General features: G+C 41.7%; 1 protein-coding gene across 1 annotated transcript in view; it reads right to left on the bottom strand.

The window, feature by feature from the left end:
* Positions 1 to 18,543, bottom strand: part of garz (Sec7 domain-containing protein garz) — a 329,166-nt gene that overhangs the window by 171,767 nt on the left and 138,856 nt on the right. The window contains exon 10 of the mRNA XM_068371820.1: positions 8,242 to 8,355. Within this exon, the coding sequence (XP_068227921.1) occupies positions 8,242 to 8,355 (114 nt within the window). The remainder of the gene's footprint in view (positions 1 to 8,241; positions 8,356 to 18,543) is intronic.

Raw genomic sequence — 18,543 nt, forward strand, 5'->3', positions numbered from 1 at the left:
GACGCACCTCAATCGCAAACTTCCTTGCTATGTAGCCCCCAACCTGGACCCTCAGGCTTATGCCACAGACGCATTAACCCTGGACTGACTGGAACTGTTGGAAGAAGATCTACCTATTCCCTCTGGTGAATCTTCTAATGAAAGTATTACCCAAACTCCGCTCATTCAAAGGAGCAGTAGCTTTGGTGACTCCCAACTGGACGAAGAGCAACTGGTTTCCGCTCCTTCTAGAGCTGAAGCTTCGCCCCTTCCGGATTCCACACCCCAAGTTGACACAAGTTGTCCAAACTCAGACTGTGTCAGATTCCTCAAGAATAGCACAAACTCTAACTTTATGGATTTCATGAAATTTGCAGCCCACAAGGATGCAAATATCGACCCGGACAATGTCCTCTTTATAGAATCAGACAAAAGGGACTCAACGCTTAGGCAATATGACTCAGCTGTTAAGAAACTAGCAGAATTTCTAAAGAATTCAAACGATACCCGAATGACCCCTAACTTGGCCATCTCTTTTTTTAGGTCCCTGTTTGACAAGGGCCTAGCCACTAGTACTATCACTACAATTAAATCAGCCCTGAAAAAGATTTTTCAAGTGGGCTTCCATATTAACCTGGCGGATTCATATTTTTCATCCATTCCAAAAGCCTGTGGTAGGCTTAGACCTTCTGTTTGTCCACAAAAGGTCTCATGGTTTTTAAACGATGTCTTAAAACTAGTATCAGACACCGATAACGAATCCTACTCCTACATTTCGCTTCTTAGGAAGACCCTGTTTCTTACAGCCATGGCCTCAGGTGTCAGTATTTCAGAATTAGCAGCTCTCTCCCGTAATCCTGAAAACCTAGATTTCCTTCCATCAGGAGAAGTACTACTATCCCCAGATAGAGCTTTCCTAGCTAAAAATGAGGACCCTCAAAATAGATGGTCTCCTTGGAAGATTATCCCTTTTCCACTTGATGCTTCTCTGTGTCCAGTTGTGACTCTTCGGGCCTTTTTAGCTAGAACTGCTACACACTCATCTGGTCCCTTGTTTGTCAGGGAACAAGGAGGTACTATCTCCACCCAAGGTATTAGACAGCAAATACTTTACTTCATCAAGCAGGCTAACCCGGAATCCTTTCCACATGCACATGATATCCGAGCAGTAGCAACCTCCATCAATTATTTCCAAAATATGGATTTTGATGAACTTAAAAAGTATACAGGTTGGAAATCTCCTATGGTTTTTAAACGCCACTATTTAAAGAACTTACAGGCCCTAAAATTTCCTACTATTGCAGCTGGGAGTGTCATCTCCCCAGAGTAATCTCTTACCTTTCTTCCTTTTTCGTCCAACTCTCTTCCTTCTCCCTCCTACCTGCCACTCTCACCACGATGCCTCTCACCTCGGTGGATTAGATTTAGCCCCATATCTCTCGTTATGTCAATGTTGCCTTTTTAATGTTGGTTGCTTACCTTTTGAAATGTATATAACCTTGTCCTCAGGTATTCATACCGTTTGCCATTTTATTTTATGATTCAGATTATGATTATGCTGTATTACTTTGCTTTGTTCCATTCATAGCATTATTACTATTTTTATACCTAAGGCTTTTGAGAATTGTGATTGCTGTATTACATTTCTTTATTTGATTATGCTGTATTACTTTGCTTTGTCCCATTCATAGCAATTTTACTATTTTTATACCTAAGGTTTTTGGGAATTGTGATTGTTGTATTACATTTCTTTATTTAATATAGTAACCTCCACTTGTACATGGCATTTTTAATTTACCTTTTTTGATACTTATGGGCTTGGAAGGCATTCTCTGGTATATTTTCACTGGGTGACACAGGTCGACCCAGAAAAGGGATTTTGATGAAGGAAAAATCTATTTCTGAGGAGAGACCTGTGTCGCCCGGTGAAACCCTTCCCTCTTTTTCCCTGTCCCTTTCCTTTCCAAGCCATTATTCATACAGAAGGATGTACAGATAGCGCTAGGGTCGGGCGTCGGTGGAGTGGTTCAGGTTGGTTTGGTTAGTGCCGCTGTAGCGGCTCATCCCTTATTGGCGAAGGAATTCTCTAAATGGAAGACGACCTGTGAATAGTGGTTTTCACATGCCCTATCTTTATACACGACGCCCTAAGGGTGTTCGCGCGAGGGTAGTAACCTCTGCATTCCATGCTTTAACTTTCTCTGGTATATTTGGAAGTTATTTATATCAGAAAACTGACAAGAAGGACCTTTTCACCGGGCGACACAGGTCTCTCCCCAGAAATAGATTTTTCCTTCGTCAAAATCCCTTTATTTAATTTAAAAAGCAGTACCAGCTGAACTCGGCCGAGTCCCTGGTTAGGCTGGAGGAACGTAGAGAGTAGAGGTCCCCTTTTTGTTTTGTTTCTTGTTGTTGTCGGCTACCCCCCAAACTTGGGGGAAGTGCCTTTGGTATATGTATGTATGTAAAAAGTAGTCATCTTTATGGTTTTCCTTGGTGAGATCTTCATAAAATAACTAATATACAGCCACTTCTTGTTTAGTATATTTACTGAAGGTGTATTACAAGTGGAAAAAGAAAGAAGATATTGTGTGACAAGGAAAACTATGTATACCCAAAGCACAGAGATAATCCAGCAAAAATGAAAACATATTGTTGATGCGAACTATTTTATCAAAGCTGAAGGCTCATATTCACACGCCTTGTAATTGTAATGAGCCTACATTGCGGTATAGTTTGGGTAAGAATACTTAAGCTGCTTCACAGCACTTTATGGTGGATGTGGATCATTGACCAGAGATGTAATTGCATTAGACATCCAGCCATTATATGAAAATGGAAAATCACTGCTACAAAAAATATACTCTCTTTTCTGTAATATTCAGAATTGGAGACAAACTACTTTAGGAATTTCTGCTTTTCCGACATCTTGTACAACATATAAAATTCCAGATTCTTAAAATTATCTTCCCCATGGATAACTTTTCTTAGTGTATAACAGTAGTATAGAAGACTGGACCATACTTTATCATTTGCAACCGAAGCAGGATTGGATGATCTATCTGCAAATAACACATGGTCTTGTGATGGAACATTTAAAACTTTTCCAAATCTCTGGACCAAGCTATTCATGGTCCATTTCGTTGTTAAAGGAAGGCGTTTCCCTCAAATTTCTGCAATGTTACCCAATAAGTGTGTTTGATCATTCTCATTCAATTCCCAATTTCACACTTTATTATTATTTTTATTATTATCTGTTTAGGTAGTCACTATGCATACTGTAAAAGCTATACAATAGGTATTTGGAGTTATCTTGCATTATGACTGCAAATTCTACAGAAGACCTTTTTTTGGGTATCTTTGATTTATGTCCAAATAGTCAAACAATGCAATGTATCATATATTTTGAATTATTCTTATACAATGCCTTCACATCAGTGTTTGTAAGCGCTGATATATCCGGATGTTTATTTCATTTAGGTCAGGCCTGCTGGTGTAAGATTTATGAAATATATGAGAAGGTTCAATATAATACTTACCCTTCATTTTCATTGAAAGTTAACTGCTTTAGTTCTTTGGCACTCTTACCCATCCACGATGTTGTGGATGGTTTTAAACTTCTTTCCAATGATGTAGATATACAGACAGATTTTAATTCTTATTTTGAACAGACTTATATTGGTGTTCAGTGTGGAAGAGGGGAACGGAAATGAAGAAAAAAAAAAAGAATAAATTAGTTATCTGTGGAGACTTCAATTTTTGGATGGATGACGCATCAAATCCTGACGCTTTGGCATTTAGTGAGTTACTAGAATCATATTGACAAGTGAATAATGTCGACTTCACAACTACTTTACCTGGTCATACGCTAGACTTAATTATAAGTGATGACATGAATAATATTGTATCTGATATAAAAGTCGAAGAGAAATGTACTATCTCCCCGGTACACAAACTTATTACGTTTAGTCTACCTCTACAGAAACATGCATTAGTAAAGAAAATAAACTTTAGACATAAATCAAATTTTTCTCCTACCGTATTTATTGAAGAAGTTACAAAGAAAATAAATGATGCTATCAACATTCCCTGTGATCATGATGACCGTCTGTTAGGAGCTAAGTGTGCTAACTGTCTTATGACCACTTACAATAAAGTGAGTAAAAGTGAATATGATACCATGTGCCCACCGATGGAAAAGACTATAACCGTAAAAGACCAATCTCCTTGGTTTGATGAAGAGACTTTGGTAAAAAAGAGGGAAAAAAAGACAAAGAAAGTGGAATAGGTTAAAAACTGAAAGTACTTGGGTAGAATACAAAACTGCTGCATGTTAATATAACTCCCTACTAAGAAGGAAAAAAGTGAATACTATAAGAGAAAGATCCTCGAAGCAGCAACAGACATAAATAAGTTATATCGTCTCCTGAATGGTATAATGGGAAATGTTAAAGAAAAGAAGCTACCTGATGGATACAATGACCAGGAACTAGCAAATAATTTTCTAGTATTCTTTAAAAACAAAATTGAAAACATAACCAGATCATTTGTAAATACTCAACATCAGATTAATGATACACCAGACACAGACAAAATTAATACAATTTAACAACATAACACAAGATGACTTCACCAGAATTATCAAGAGAGCAAAGAAAACAAACTGCGCGATCGATCCTATGACAATACCTGAAGTAATTGGAGAGAGAGACTTTTCTAGTTGAGCCGAAATAATAATAAGAATAGCAAATGCAAGCATTGATGAATGTAAGTTTCCTAAATCTGAGAAAATGGCTATAGTCACACCAGTTCTGAAAAATACACTGGACTACCAGGAATTAAGCTCATATAGACTTATTTTAAATCTATCCTTTGTCTCAAAAGTGCTTGAATATGTAATTCTTGAACAACTAGTCAGCCACTTAGAAGTAATAGAAGCTTTGCCTGATAACCAATCTGCTTACAGAAAACTATACTCTATGGAGACAGCCATCTGCTCTGTTGTACATATGCTAGAAATGATGGATGAAAATAAATGTGGTATTTTAATATTGCTCGATCTCAGTGCTGCTTTTGATACAGTTGTGCATGAACTGCTACTAAATGATCTACGGTTCATTGGCGTTGAAGATCAAGCTTTCGAATACCTAATTGTTATTGTTGTTACTGTTACTTGCATAGCTACAACCCTAGTTGGAAAAGCAGAATGCTATAAGCCCAGGGGCTCCAACTGGGAAAATAGCAAAATGAGGAAAGGAAACAAGGAAAAATAAAATATCTGAAGAAGAGTAACATCATAATAAATATCTACTATATAAACTATAAAAAACTTTAACAAAACAAGAGGAAGAGAAATGGGATAGTGTGCTCTAGATGCATTTAAGCACTGAATGGCCTTACAGGCCCTAGCGACAGCTGTATAGCCCAAATTCATAAGTCCAATCCAATCCATAGTTCTATGACAGGGCTAGTATCTCTTAAAATTTCGTTAGGAGATTATTATCAGTTCCCTCAGTGAGACCCTTTTTGGAGGCAGCTATTTCAACTATCGCCACACTACACGATCACAGATATTATTCTTTTCTTGAGGCATGATCATTGCCTGTCCTTCTTTTCTCTCAACAGTTACAGATCTGCTTTGCTCAAGTCAAGCTAAATAGAAGTCTGGATGTAGTGAACAACAAAAACCTCTTGGACCTGTTGAAGCATGTCGGAGACCGTAAACCTCCTAGTTGGAACATGGTAAGCGTCTTCAAAAGCCTCATTTGACATTTCAAGATCATGAAAAGTCTCCCTCTAAGATATAACTAACAACAGAATATTTTTGCTGGCTGTAACCTCCTTAATACAAGTCAGCGGGCTGCATGCCGTCAAGATCATGACTGGCAGTAGAGTGAGCCTGTCAGATATTACAAATTTCCACTTTGGAATTCCAGCTTTACCATTAGTGGCAGAGGGTGAATGACTTGATACTTTACTCCTTTAGCCCCCCCCCCCACGCTGTTTAATGAAAAGGGTCAGAAGAAAGCCCGAATCTCTAAGAACACCAAATACTTCTGGCTGAGATAAGTGAATATGTTGGCCCCTAGCTGTACTTGCTTTACATCCGTCATCATTCTCTGTTCCCACTTTACTTCCTTCCATCTTGCTGTCCAACCTCTTCTAACTTTTACTTTATAGTTTAAAAGACTACTTGGTTGGTAGAAAATACTGTGTACAAACTGGAAACTCTTATTCATCATATGAACCCTTAAACAGAGGGGTACCCCTGGGGAGTGTACTTGGCCCAACCTTATTCTGCATCTATACTATTGGTCTATCGAAAATGCTACAAAGGCATGGCGTAAAGTTTAAACTATTTGCAGATGACACACAATTTTACTTCTCCATAAATGATATGCATGACAATACTGAAACTCTAAACTGGATCCTTGATAGTATTAGAGAATGGATGACATTTAAACAACTAAAATTAAAAGAGAACAAAACTGAATTCATGGTGGTGGGCAAGAGAAACAGTGTGAGAAACTTAGGTGATATTCAAATGAACATAAATAATGACTCGGTGCCGATATCTAGTAAAGTTCGAGATCTAGGTGTATTTCTTGACTATAACCTGTCTCTAAATGCCCAAATAAATAATGTAATAAAAAGTGCTGGTTATCATCTGAGAAATATTGCGTTTATAAAAAAGTACCCGGACAAAAATTTTGTTAAGAAACTTGTGATAAACTGTGTTATTACCAGGATTGACTGCTGCAACTCTATCTACTACAACTTACCAAAAGTCCAACTCAACAAATTACAAAACATAATAAACAGAGGAGCAAGACTGATAAAAGGTGTCCCACCTAGAGAAAGGATCACCCCTATACTAATTGATTTACACTGGCTGCCGATTAAAGCGAGAATTGAATTTAAAATATGTACAATAACCCACCAAGTTATCAGAACCGGTTGTCCAAAATACTTAAGAGAATTGCTACATATTGCGCAGCCAACAAATCGTGTCGACACGAGAATAGTTACAGATGGCTTCAAACTGTTGGAACCTAGATTTATGTCCAAATTGGGCTACAGAGCCTTTAAATATGCGGCCCCGAGACTATATAATAAGCTCCCACAAAACATTCGAATGATTGAAGACATTAAGGCTTTCAAGAGGAAATTGAAGACTTTCTTATTTCATGAGTCTTTTGACAGTGACGATTTAACAGTAAATGAACAATATGTGAATTGAAAAGATAAATACTGTGAACAAACCAGGTAAAACGACAGTGGAGGTCCTGTAGAGAGTGGGGTTCCCCTGCTGTATGGGACCAGAAAAGCAGCCATCAAAGTAAGTAAAGAATGTACTCCAAATGACATACCAAGGTCGAACAATCATAGTGCTATAAGAGTTTTGCTAACAAGTATCCATCCAAATGTGTGGCATATGGCTCTTCACCCCAAAAAGAAGAGGCTCTTACCCAAAAAGAGAAGGCTCTTGTCCGAACTAAAATTTTGGGCAACTCTATATATGAAAGTTTGATAAATCTAGCAGAAAATTACGAACCATCATGCATTACAGAATTCTACCATGCAAGGCCGAATAAAATTTCATGTTTGTTTCTATTTATATTATCATCTGATATAGGTGGAATTAGAACTGATTTTAACTAATCAAAATGCATTAAAATATTTGTGTATAGTTCTATGTGCTTTTATATTTCTAACTGATTCATAGATTGAAAATGTTCTTTTTATAGTGTCTGGTTTCTATTTCCAATATATTAATTCCTTAATAATAATGTTCAATTCAATCTCAAATTCATTATTAAACATACATGAAAGAAGTAAGTTTCATTAGATATAATGAATAAATAAATGAAAGTAACTAATATTTAAAAAATTTTCTGGGAGGAATTTTCATGGGAAGAATTTACATGGTACCTCTAAAACAGCGTATCACCAATACTAAATATTTACACAGAAGAGAAATATCACTATTATTATGACTTCTCATGTAAAAGGACAAGAAAATAACTCAATTTAATATTTCTGTGCCCGATATTAAAAATAATAATCTTAAAAGATTAACAAGGGCTCAGGAATGCAGGGACTTCTCAGTACTAAAAAATACTTGGTATAGGAACTTTTTGTGTAAATTCTGCACTTCAGGCAACTAGTAGTGTGTACAGTACAGTTCCAGAACTAAAAACTATCACTATAAAAAATCAGAAATATAAGAGGAAAGAATACTCTTACAATAACTTAACTTACCAAGTGATCTGAACGATGGGTATTGAGATATTTGTCCATAAAATCTAGAATTGTGAGCCACAGTGCTGTAAATGTAGGAAGCGTCAACAATGGAGTCAAGTGACGAAGGTATACCTGAAAAAATAAAAGAAACCATCACCTTGTAGAATTAAATATTTTGCAAAATACCCATTAAAAGGGTGTCTTTCATACATACCACTAATATCCTATGAAAATGACTTTGATCATTCTCATATTTAAATCCCAATTTCACACTTCAATGTTATAAACTGTTTAGGTATTCAGTATGCATACTTGTAAAAGATATACAATAGATATTTGGAATTATCTTGCCTTATGAGAGGAAGGGTCATCGTCAATAAAAAAAAAATAAATAATAAAACCACACATACATATGTTACATGAAGACAGTGTCTACAAACAATAATTAAAATACACTACAGGGACGATATACTTGCTCTAAATCTTGCCATCCAAACTTTGAGCTACAGATAGAAATTTGTTTTTTCTGATCCCCAAGACAGGAATTAAATCATCAAATTACTAAGAGTCAAGGTTCCTAGGGAAATATCACACAAAAATAGGAGTAAATCACATATGCACAATCTAGAGATATAGCATTGCTTGGGAATATTGCAATACCTCCAGGAAGACATATCATTTTGAACTATTTTATTTGACCCCACCAAGTTCCAGCATTGTTGCTAAGCATCATTCAATGATTTCATGGTACAGTCAGACCTGAGTTTTTGAGTGTTCAGGGTTCAAATACTCATTAATTACCTAGGTAGACCCAAAACATACTGCAATTTCTGTAAAAAAAAAAGTTGGTTGTTTTCCTTTCGTTTTAAGGCATCCCTTCTGTCATGATCACCGAGCTATGCTACCTTCTTGATTCACTTTTCCACACATTTACAAGGGCTTGAAAACAGAATTTTGATAAAATCTTTTATTTCAATACTTACCTGGTAGTTATCATGCCTATCTTTCTTGAAACTAATGCTTACTGTCTTCTTAAAGAAAAAATAACTCTCCTCCTCTTCATTGACACTCCCTCTATGGGGGTATTGGTTAACAATATATCATTTAAAAGTACCATGCATTTCTCCCAGCCTCTCCACCTTGACATTTGTTTTTTCGTTCGTAGATTTGCGATTTAGTTTAATAGATTATCAAGATATTTCTTGTACTGGTTTATAAAATGGGTATTGATGTGGGAAACTTACTTTAGGGGAAGTGATGTGTGGTCTCAAAGAACCTTTCTATGTAAGCCTAGAACAAAGAATCCAATGCAACTAAAGTACTGTACTGTATTCCAAAGAAATATTGTAATTCCTATTCCAGAGCCAGTGTATTAGCATGCACAGCATAGACTTAGTGAATATAAGGAAGAACAAGTATAGTCAACCTTTAAGCTAGATACAGTTGGTTAACTTTCGATTTTGTTATTTGTTACTTTTAGCAATAGAGTTAACGTAATAAATGTACTTAATTCTTTTGTCTCTCGGTATTGTTTACTTTTAAAGATTGTCACATTCTTTACTAAACTCCAATCTTCTCCTTTCTTTTATTGATTGAGCCTTTAAGCTCTGGTTTAGAGGATACAGTTCTTTCGGAATGATATGGTTTTCTAATAATTTTCTTGTTTGTTAATGAAAAAATAGGTTAAAGTCTACAACATCTCACCCAAAAATAGATTTTTCGCTTCGCTCAAAATCCGTTTTTGGGGCTCAAGCCATGTCGTCCTGATGGAAGTGTACTAGAGAATTAATGTATCGTGGATTTTTTCCGATTTCAAGTGCCTTCTACTCCGACTAACATTCCTGCGGTCTGGTGACCGAAGAGACCGTGACATCTCTGTTAAATGTCACTACCAGTGGCATTACAATGACCTGGCTTCCCGCCCCCCGGGCAGGGAAGTCCTAATTGGACAAGAGGAACATCTCAAAGTAACCTGACGAAGATAGACTCACCTGGATGAAGAGATCGTGCCGGTCTCGAAGACAGATCAGAAGGGTAAATATTTGTGTAGGAACAAATTTTATACCATTAGGTGAGTGTATATTAGGTAGTAGGTATAACTATAATAAACCCTGGAAATAGGATCAATAAAACAATTATAGCAATTTATTTTCATATGAAAGATAGGAGCAAAATTAGATGCATATGGTGAATAAAATAAATATTTTATTTGAAAATTGCATGGAAATATGGAAAATTATGTACAATAATAATATTGGATAATAGGCATAGATTTTCAGTAAGACGGTGATGTAGAATCTGAAAGGGAAATATTTTGCCTTCAAGCACAAGTTCCCTGAGGAACGCCAGTCTTTTAAAATCATTATACACTGCATGTCCAAGAACATGTGGCACACGTGTAAGAATCTATGTCACTTCACCTTGATGAAGAACAGTCTATTAGTGACACTAAGTGTCCCTTGAAATCACTATGTATCGCACTAAGGTCAACACAGGCACCCGTTTGAGTCAAAGTTCCGAAAAAACTCACTGTTCTACGCAGCACTAAACAGCCGGTTTCATCACGCTACCTGCTGCCACCACGAATCTCTTTACTTCGTGCACCTGCTTCGAATAGTGTTTGAAGAATACTCTAGGTGACCTCCAGCCTGTGAAGGATCGGAGGCTTTCAAAATCCATTCCTTGGGAAAAGTTCAGGGAAGAGGCGACTTTCCTAGGATCATGACCTGCGGGTGTACTGTCAGGATCCGCTCTGCGAATAAAGTAGGTGATTTTCGCTCTTAGTTGTTTTAGTGACAGGTCACTACCTTTAGTTTCTCCTTTGAAGAGTTGTCCTCCACCGAAGTCTGAAGTTCCTCGAAGATAGACCTTAAGACTCTCCACTGGCATAGAGAGACATCTTCCTTCAGGGGGCAGATTCTCCAAGGGCCCCATCTCTTGGTGGGTAGTTCATTCTTAGCGAGAAACGTCGGATCAGGGAAGAGGGTAAGTTCCCCCGTGTCGGCGAACTGTATCTGGCCCTCTTCTCTTGATAATGCCACTATTTCACTGACTCGGGCTCCCGAGGCGAGAGCAAAAAGGAAGATAACTTTCTGAATCAAATCTTTCAGAGGGCACGAATCATTGTCCAGGCTAGAAGCAAAATGGAGCACCTTGTCCAGGGACCAGGAGATAGGTTTTGGTGGGGGTGCTGGGCATAGTCTAGCGCATGCCTTTGGCAGTTTATTGAAGATATCACTGTACAGATCAATCTGGAAGGCGTATAGGAGTGGTCTAGTTAGGGCCGATTTACAGGTGGAAATCGTGTTGGCCGCTAAGCCTTATCCATGAAGGTGAATAAAGAAGGACATACAAAAATCAATGGTGATTTCCGTAGGAGTTTTTGCCTTGACGAATGAAACCCACTTTCTCCAGGAAGATTCGTATTGCCGTCTGGTAGATTCAGTCTTGTACTCCTCGAGGAAGTCTAAGCTTTTCTTCGAGATCCCAAACCTTTTCTTTGCGGCTAAGGAGAGAAAATCATGAGATGAAGGTCCCTGACTTTCAATGATGAAGCGAAGACAGTCGACTTCTGTACTTGTTGCGAGAGAACTGGACCCGGTAGGGGAATCAGCGTGGGCTGCAGCTCCAGGACCAGAGGGTACCAATTGCTCCGGGGGAACTTGGGAGCCACTAGGGCCGCTGTCTCTTTGAAGGTTCTCAGTTTGGAGAGGACTTTCAGCAGAAGGTTGGGAGGGGGGAACAGGTATATCCTGGACCATCTGTCCAATCCAGTGACATGGCATCCACTGCTTCTGCCTTTGGGTCCTCGTACGGAGCCACATATCGAGGAAGTTGATTGTTGTCGCTCGTCGCGAAGAGATCGATCTGAAGTTCCGGGACTTGGTGAGAGATGAAGGAGAATGACCTTGCATCTAGAGACCATTCCGACTCTATTGAGCTTGTCCTCGATAGAGCGTCCGCCGCCACGTTGCGGAATCCTTGTAGGTGAACTGCAGACAGGTGCCATTTCTTCCTTTCTGCCAAACGAAAGATCGGAAGAACACCCTGATTTATCTGGGGCGATCTCGAGCCCTGACGATTGAGACATCTGACTACCACCGAGTTGTCCAGAGTCAGACGAATGTGGATCGAGGGAGGCGGGGAGAGTTTCTTCAGGGTGAGAAGAACCGCCATGGCCTCCAAGATGTTGATGTGAAACGTCTTGAATAGGGGAGACCATGTTCCTTGAACCTGTTGTTGGTGGGAGTGACCTCCCCAACCCTCCAGTGAAGTGTCCGTGTGGATGTTGATCGATGGAGGCGGGTGTTGAAGAGGGATGGACCTTTTCAGGGCCTTTGCTTCTGACCACGGCTTTAAGAGTAGGCGAAGTCTCTTTGGAAGCCGTCTCTTGAGGTCTCTTCGAGCGATGGATGCGAAACGTCTCCAGACTCCCGCGGCATCCTTTAGCTGTGCGCGAAGCACTGGGTTTGTCACAGAGGCGAACTGTAGAGAGCCGAGGACTTGTTCCTGCTGTCGTCTTGAGATCCATTTGGATTTTAGAAGCATTCTGACAGACCCTGCTATTTCCTTCCTTTTCTTCTGTGGAATGGAAAGGCGGTGTGACTGAAGATCCCAATGGATTCCCAACCATTGGAACTTCTGAGCTGGAGAGAGGCGAGATTTCTCGGCGACAATCTTGAAGCCCAGATGCTCTAGGAACTGGGTGACTTTGTCTAGGCTCTCACACTCTTCGGGCGATGTCGACCAGACTAACCAGTCGTCTAGGTAGGCCATCACTTGGACGCCCTGAAGACGTAGCTGTAGGACGATTGCATCTGCCTGCTTGGTGAAGATCCGTGGAGCCACGTTGAGCCCGAAGGGCATGGCCCTGAAGGCGTAACTTTTCCTTTGGAGTCGAAATCCTAGGTAGGAGGAAGCGTAATGATTCATTGGGATGTGCCAGTAGGCATCCGCCAGGTCTATGGAGACCGTGTAGGCCCTTTGAGGCAGAAGGGTCCTTATTTGTTGCAGAGTCAGCATCTTGAATTTGTTGTTCGCAATGAACTTGTTGAGAGGGGATAAGTCTAGAATGACTCTGAGTTCGTCGGAGTCTTTCTTGGGAACGCAAAAGTGTCTCCCTTGGAACCTGGTTGACTTTACCCTCCTGATCCCCTTCTTGTTCAAGAGTTCCAGGACATATTCTTCCAGGAGGGGGGTTGACTGTTGGAAGAATTGCTGGAAGGCTGGGGGTGGTGGAGTCCAGCTCCAGCCCAGTCCCTTCTTGATGATGCTGTGTGCCCAGGGATCGAAGGTCCAACGATCCTGGAATTGGCGGAGTCTTCCTCCCACCGGAAGCACATCATTGCTTCTGGTGTCCCGAGGGTTTGCCACCTCGGCCGCTAGCTCCCCTTCCTCCTCTGCCTCTGGAGGGACGGCGAGAAGAATCTCTGCCGGAACCTCTGCCTGAGCCCCTACCTCTGGGACGAAAGGTAGTCGAGTGTTGCTCGTATGCAGGGGTGAAGACCGGCGACTGCGACACCACCGGTTGGGGGACCAACTGAAAGGTCTGTTGCGGCTGCGTAGCCACTTGGGGAGTAGCGGGACCCGGAAACTGTCGTCTCGGTTGACGTTGCTGGGGTCTGGGCTTTGAAGCTTTCCTCTTAGGCTGAGGGCCATCATCCTGAGAGGACTTCCTCTTGCGGGACATACCCCACTTATGGAGAAGGTTCCTATTCTCCGTGGCAGCTTTGTCCACTATCTCTTTCACCAAGGTAAATGGGAAGAGATACTTGCCCCAGATATTGGAGGAAATCAGCTTCCGGGGTTCGTGTTTCACTGTTGCGTTAGCGAACACGAATTCACGACAGGCTCTGCGAGCCCTAGTGAAGCTATATAGGTCCTAGGTTACAGTCGCCAGGTGCGACTTAGCGAGGACCATATAAAAGTCCGGGAATCTGGTATCCCCGGCCATGAGTTCGAGCTGTACCTGATGGGACAGCGAAGCAGCGAGTCTCTCCTTCGTATCCTGTTCCCTACGAAAGAGGTGATCGTTCAGCCTTGGGAGGTCCTCATTGAATTGACGACCGGCTACATCAGGCTCCAGTTTTCCTACCGTGAAGGTCGACTGGATGTCTTTCCAGTGCCTATCATCGGGGGGAAGAGTAAGGGAGAAGGGTCTGCACTCCTCCAGTGCAGGACAAGGTTTCCCTTCCTCCACTGCCTTTATGACCGCTGTGAAGGCCTTTTCGATGAAGGGGAAGGTTGCAGAATTTGGCGCAACAAAGGTTGGATGCTTTTTACTAAGCGCCGGCATCTTGGAGTTAGTGAAACCCCTACTCTTCACTGCCTGAGCTAACATAGCTTAGGCCTTCACGAGATCGAACACAATAACTTCTTTTGGTTCGGTCTCCTCCTTTGAGGCTGGTTCGGACCTGAGCCGGACGTAACAGTCCGGATAAGCCTCAAAATTTGCGAAAACTCCACTTCTTCCAGCAAAATAGAGCCAACCCTTTCACTGATGTAAATCTTGCCAGTTGTAATTGGCATATGCTCGGCGTATCTCCATGGGTTAGCTTCCGAGCAGGTGGGGAGGTCCTTAACCGAAATCCTTTTCGGTTGTTTGAAGCCGACGAGAGTCGTCCGGAATTGCTCCTGAATCTCTCGCAGCTTCTTGTCCATGAGGGCTTCAAGCATCTTGAAGACCTCTTGAGTGGCCGATGGAAGAGGGTCCGGGGTGGCAGAACTCGAAGGAACAGGTTCCTCGGACGGTGCAGGAGTTGCTGGGGGAGCAGGAGCGACCTCGTTCTCCGAATCAGGGTATTCCACCTGATCTTCCTCATAGTCGAGTTCCTCGCCCATGAGGTTCTTCTCCGTCTCTTCCGACACTTCCGACATACATTCCACGTTGTCGGAATCAAGATGGCACTCACGCATGGACTGTGCCATGGCTACATCAGGTTCAACCACGATCTGGACGGTGGGGATCTGATCACGGGGACAACTGAATCTTTGGATGCTTTTGGGAAAAGCAAGGCCCTCAAGTCTTCGTTGGGAAGGTACGGTCCAATGGTGTTCTTCTGGAAGCCACACACCCATTTGCGTAGCTTCTCCCTAGCAATGTCCCTTGCCTCCGCAGAAGGAGGATCGTCGAACGCCTCGACAAGAAGACTTTTGCAGACTGTACAGTTCTGCGGGTCCCAATACTTCAAGTCGCCTTTCTTGGCGGCGCAGGGGGCGTGGGTCTGGCACGCCTTGTGTCCGTAAAAGTCCGGGCGCTTCACCCCGCAGAAGTTACTCTCACACTTCAAATACTCCTCCTGTAAAAGAAAGAGATCATGAGTACATGGAAGGCATAAGAATGACTTACATTACTCAAAAATTAAGGATAACTTAATCTAAAGTTAAGAATAACTTAATTATAAGAACATAATGTTTAAGATTAATGAGCGGGAAAGGAAGTAGATAGACACATACTTGTGAATCCCGCCCAGCCGGTTACCGTAACCTTATCCGTAGACAATTCCTTTGTACCTGAAGGTCACAATGAGAGAAATCCGTATGGATGAGCCAAGCTATGCTTTTAACAGGAATTGTCCACAGAGTGTAATAGGGTCTGAGACCACTCAGATCCCTGGGGGAGAGGGGAAATTGGATAAACCCCTTATTAAATGTAGGTTCTGGCAATCAACAGCACTAAGATACACAGAGTATGCTGGAATTATTGTAATGTGCAATCAAAACAGCATAGCCACAATCTTGGATGGTAAGACAAATACCTATATGGAAGTGGCCAAGCCATCTGGCTACAGCATATTGACTGTCGGCATATTGCCGGCAGCCAGGGAAGGGGTACATGTCCCTTAACGTCTCATGAGGGCGCCGGCAGACCGACAGCACACCGGTCCTGCAGGGTGGAAGGCATCAAGGCAGACACACTGAGCATCTATAAGGATAATACCATAGTGGCGACCGCCGGCACAGCGGCGGGTCGTCGGCAGGGGGCGGCGGCTCCGGCAGCCGAAGGCTGACGGCATGGTGAGCCTTGGATCAATTCATAAGATAGATATGTATATGGTTGTATACGTAGATTGCCGGCAATCAATGCCGGCATGCGGGTGGAAGACTCCGAAAGTCGGCCGGCAGTTACTAGGTAAAATGGGGGGTGGGACGTTGGCGGTATGTCGACAGAAGGCGGCAGCCTCCGGCACACGGAAGGCTGACATCTTAGAGGGGGGAGGCATCTTATGAAAGAATGTCACCTGAGGTAGTGGCGGTTATCGCCGGCAGTAGAGACGGCAAGGGACCGGCACCAGGATAGAAAGAGAGAAAGGTAAGGAGGGATGGAAGGGGTAAGATCCTATACCCCTCCGGCATCCCTCCGGAGAGAGTGCACTCATGATAGGAGTGGATACTCCTAACATCCGGCGGAAGGGAGCCGGCAGGTGGCCGGGTGCCTGTGGTAACCCAAGGGAGGGATAGAGGCCACTCAAAGAGGGGGAATCCCCCGTCGGCAGGACCGCCGCCGGCAACCACCCCCATAGAACGCTATGAAGGGTAAGTGTACCAGAGCGGCCAGCTAGCAGGAGAACAAGTTAGCCCTACCACTCCACCCAAGGGAGGAGTTGTAGGACTAAGGACAGAGGTGTGTAGGCAAGCCTACACCAAAGGGATAGGTGGGGAGGGAGAAGAATGGGTCTTTCTAAAGAGGAGACTATGCATGAGAACGGCCACCAAGGTAAGGGAGAACGCACTCTAACCTAGGATAGGCAGCCCAGATCGAGAACGGTACTAATGTACCGTCCCAAACTATAATAAGACAGAGTCTACCCCCAGAGCTTAACCTAGAGTAGAAGGACTAACTCCTAGGATAGGAAAGCCTGAAAGACACATCGCTAGTTGCAGGGAGGAAGGAGTAACCCAACCAAGTGCAACTGAGGAAGGGCAGGGCCCTTCCTAATATCTCAGGCACGACCCTAAGGGGGGGTCATTCCCTTAGGGTAGGCTGAGAAGCGATAAATACTCTGGTTGTAGACGAGATTCCCCTATATAGAAGGGAAAGCAAGTCTACCCAGAGGGAATGCCCGCAGGCAGGGGGAATAGGGAGCATATAGGGGTTCCTACATTAGGTTAGGAGGGGTTGATACACAATCAACACGGTCCCTTATATGGTCCCCGAAGGCGAAAACACTTACATCACAGTAAATAGTATGTTTAATAATGCCACAATCTTCATAACTTAACTTAGGAACACTGGTATATATCATGCATGAAAACAAGCACTAGGCTGTCCAGCCTAGGGGCTAAGCTAGCGGTCTAGTATGGGGTCGAACAGCGACCGAGTCTGATGAGCGCTAAAACATGATATAAAGATTCCCTAGCTATGAAGACTAAATAACTAATAATATTTATTAGTTAAATAACCGGAGAAGGCTGTTCTGGCTAACTAAATAAAGCATGCAACATGAACAGCGGCGCCATAAAATGGCGCGTCCGGTATCGGCACAGCTCTGCCACAAAACACAATATTTTACGAAAAGTAGAAGTTACTTTACGGCTAGAGCTTATTTAAACAATACTGGGACCTGGTACTCAACTTTCCAGAAGAAGGCGAGGCTGAAGGTAGCAACATAACGGCGATGTAAGCTGATAAAGAAAGCACTTGGGAAAAATCCGACTTAGCAAAGAAGCTACAGACGAAAGGATGAGGACGGACGTGACATCATTTAGCAATGGCGCCCGTTTGTTTACGTCTCAAGTACCAAAAGCAGCCTCGGATGAGAGTAACTGTGGAACGGCTCCTCAGTTACTCAGCCACCTTTCCATATCGAAGTGTTAACTCTATATGGGGTGTAGATAGCTATGTGGCGTGTTAATATATGCGTCCCATGTTGATATACGATATCCTAGAGGGAAACCTTTAGGGTACTCGCACCAGAAGTTAGAATTCTGTGATAACCTTTAGTTTAATTCTCTGGGAATATCCACTGTAGTTAAATATACCCTAGGAAGCTACTGAAGGAACCTTCCATCAGGACGTCATGGCTTGAGCCCAAATATATATATATATATATATATATATATATATATATATATATATATATATATATATATATATATATGTATATATATATATATACAGTATCATATATATATATATATATATATATATATATATATATATATATATATATATATATATATATATATATATATACATATATATATATATACATATATATATATATATATATATATATACATATATATATATATATATATATATATATATATATATATATATATATATATATATGTATATATATATATATATATATAAAG

Source organism: Palaemon carinicauda, chromosome 4, assembly GCF_036898095.1.
Source record: "Palaemon carinicauda isolate YSFRI2023 chromosome 4, ASM3689809v2, whole genome shotgun sequence".
NCBI lineage: Eukaryota > Metazoa > Arthropoda > Malacostraca > Decapoda > Palaemonidae > Palaemon > Palaemon carinicauda.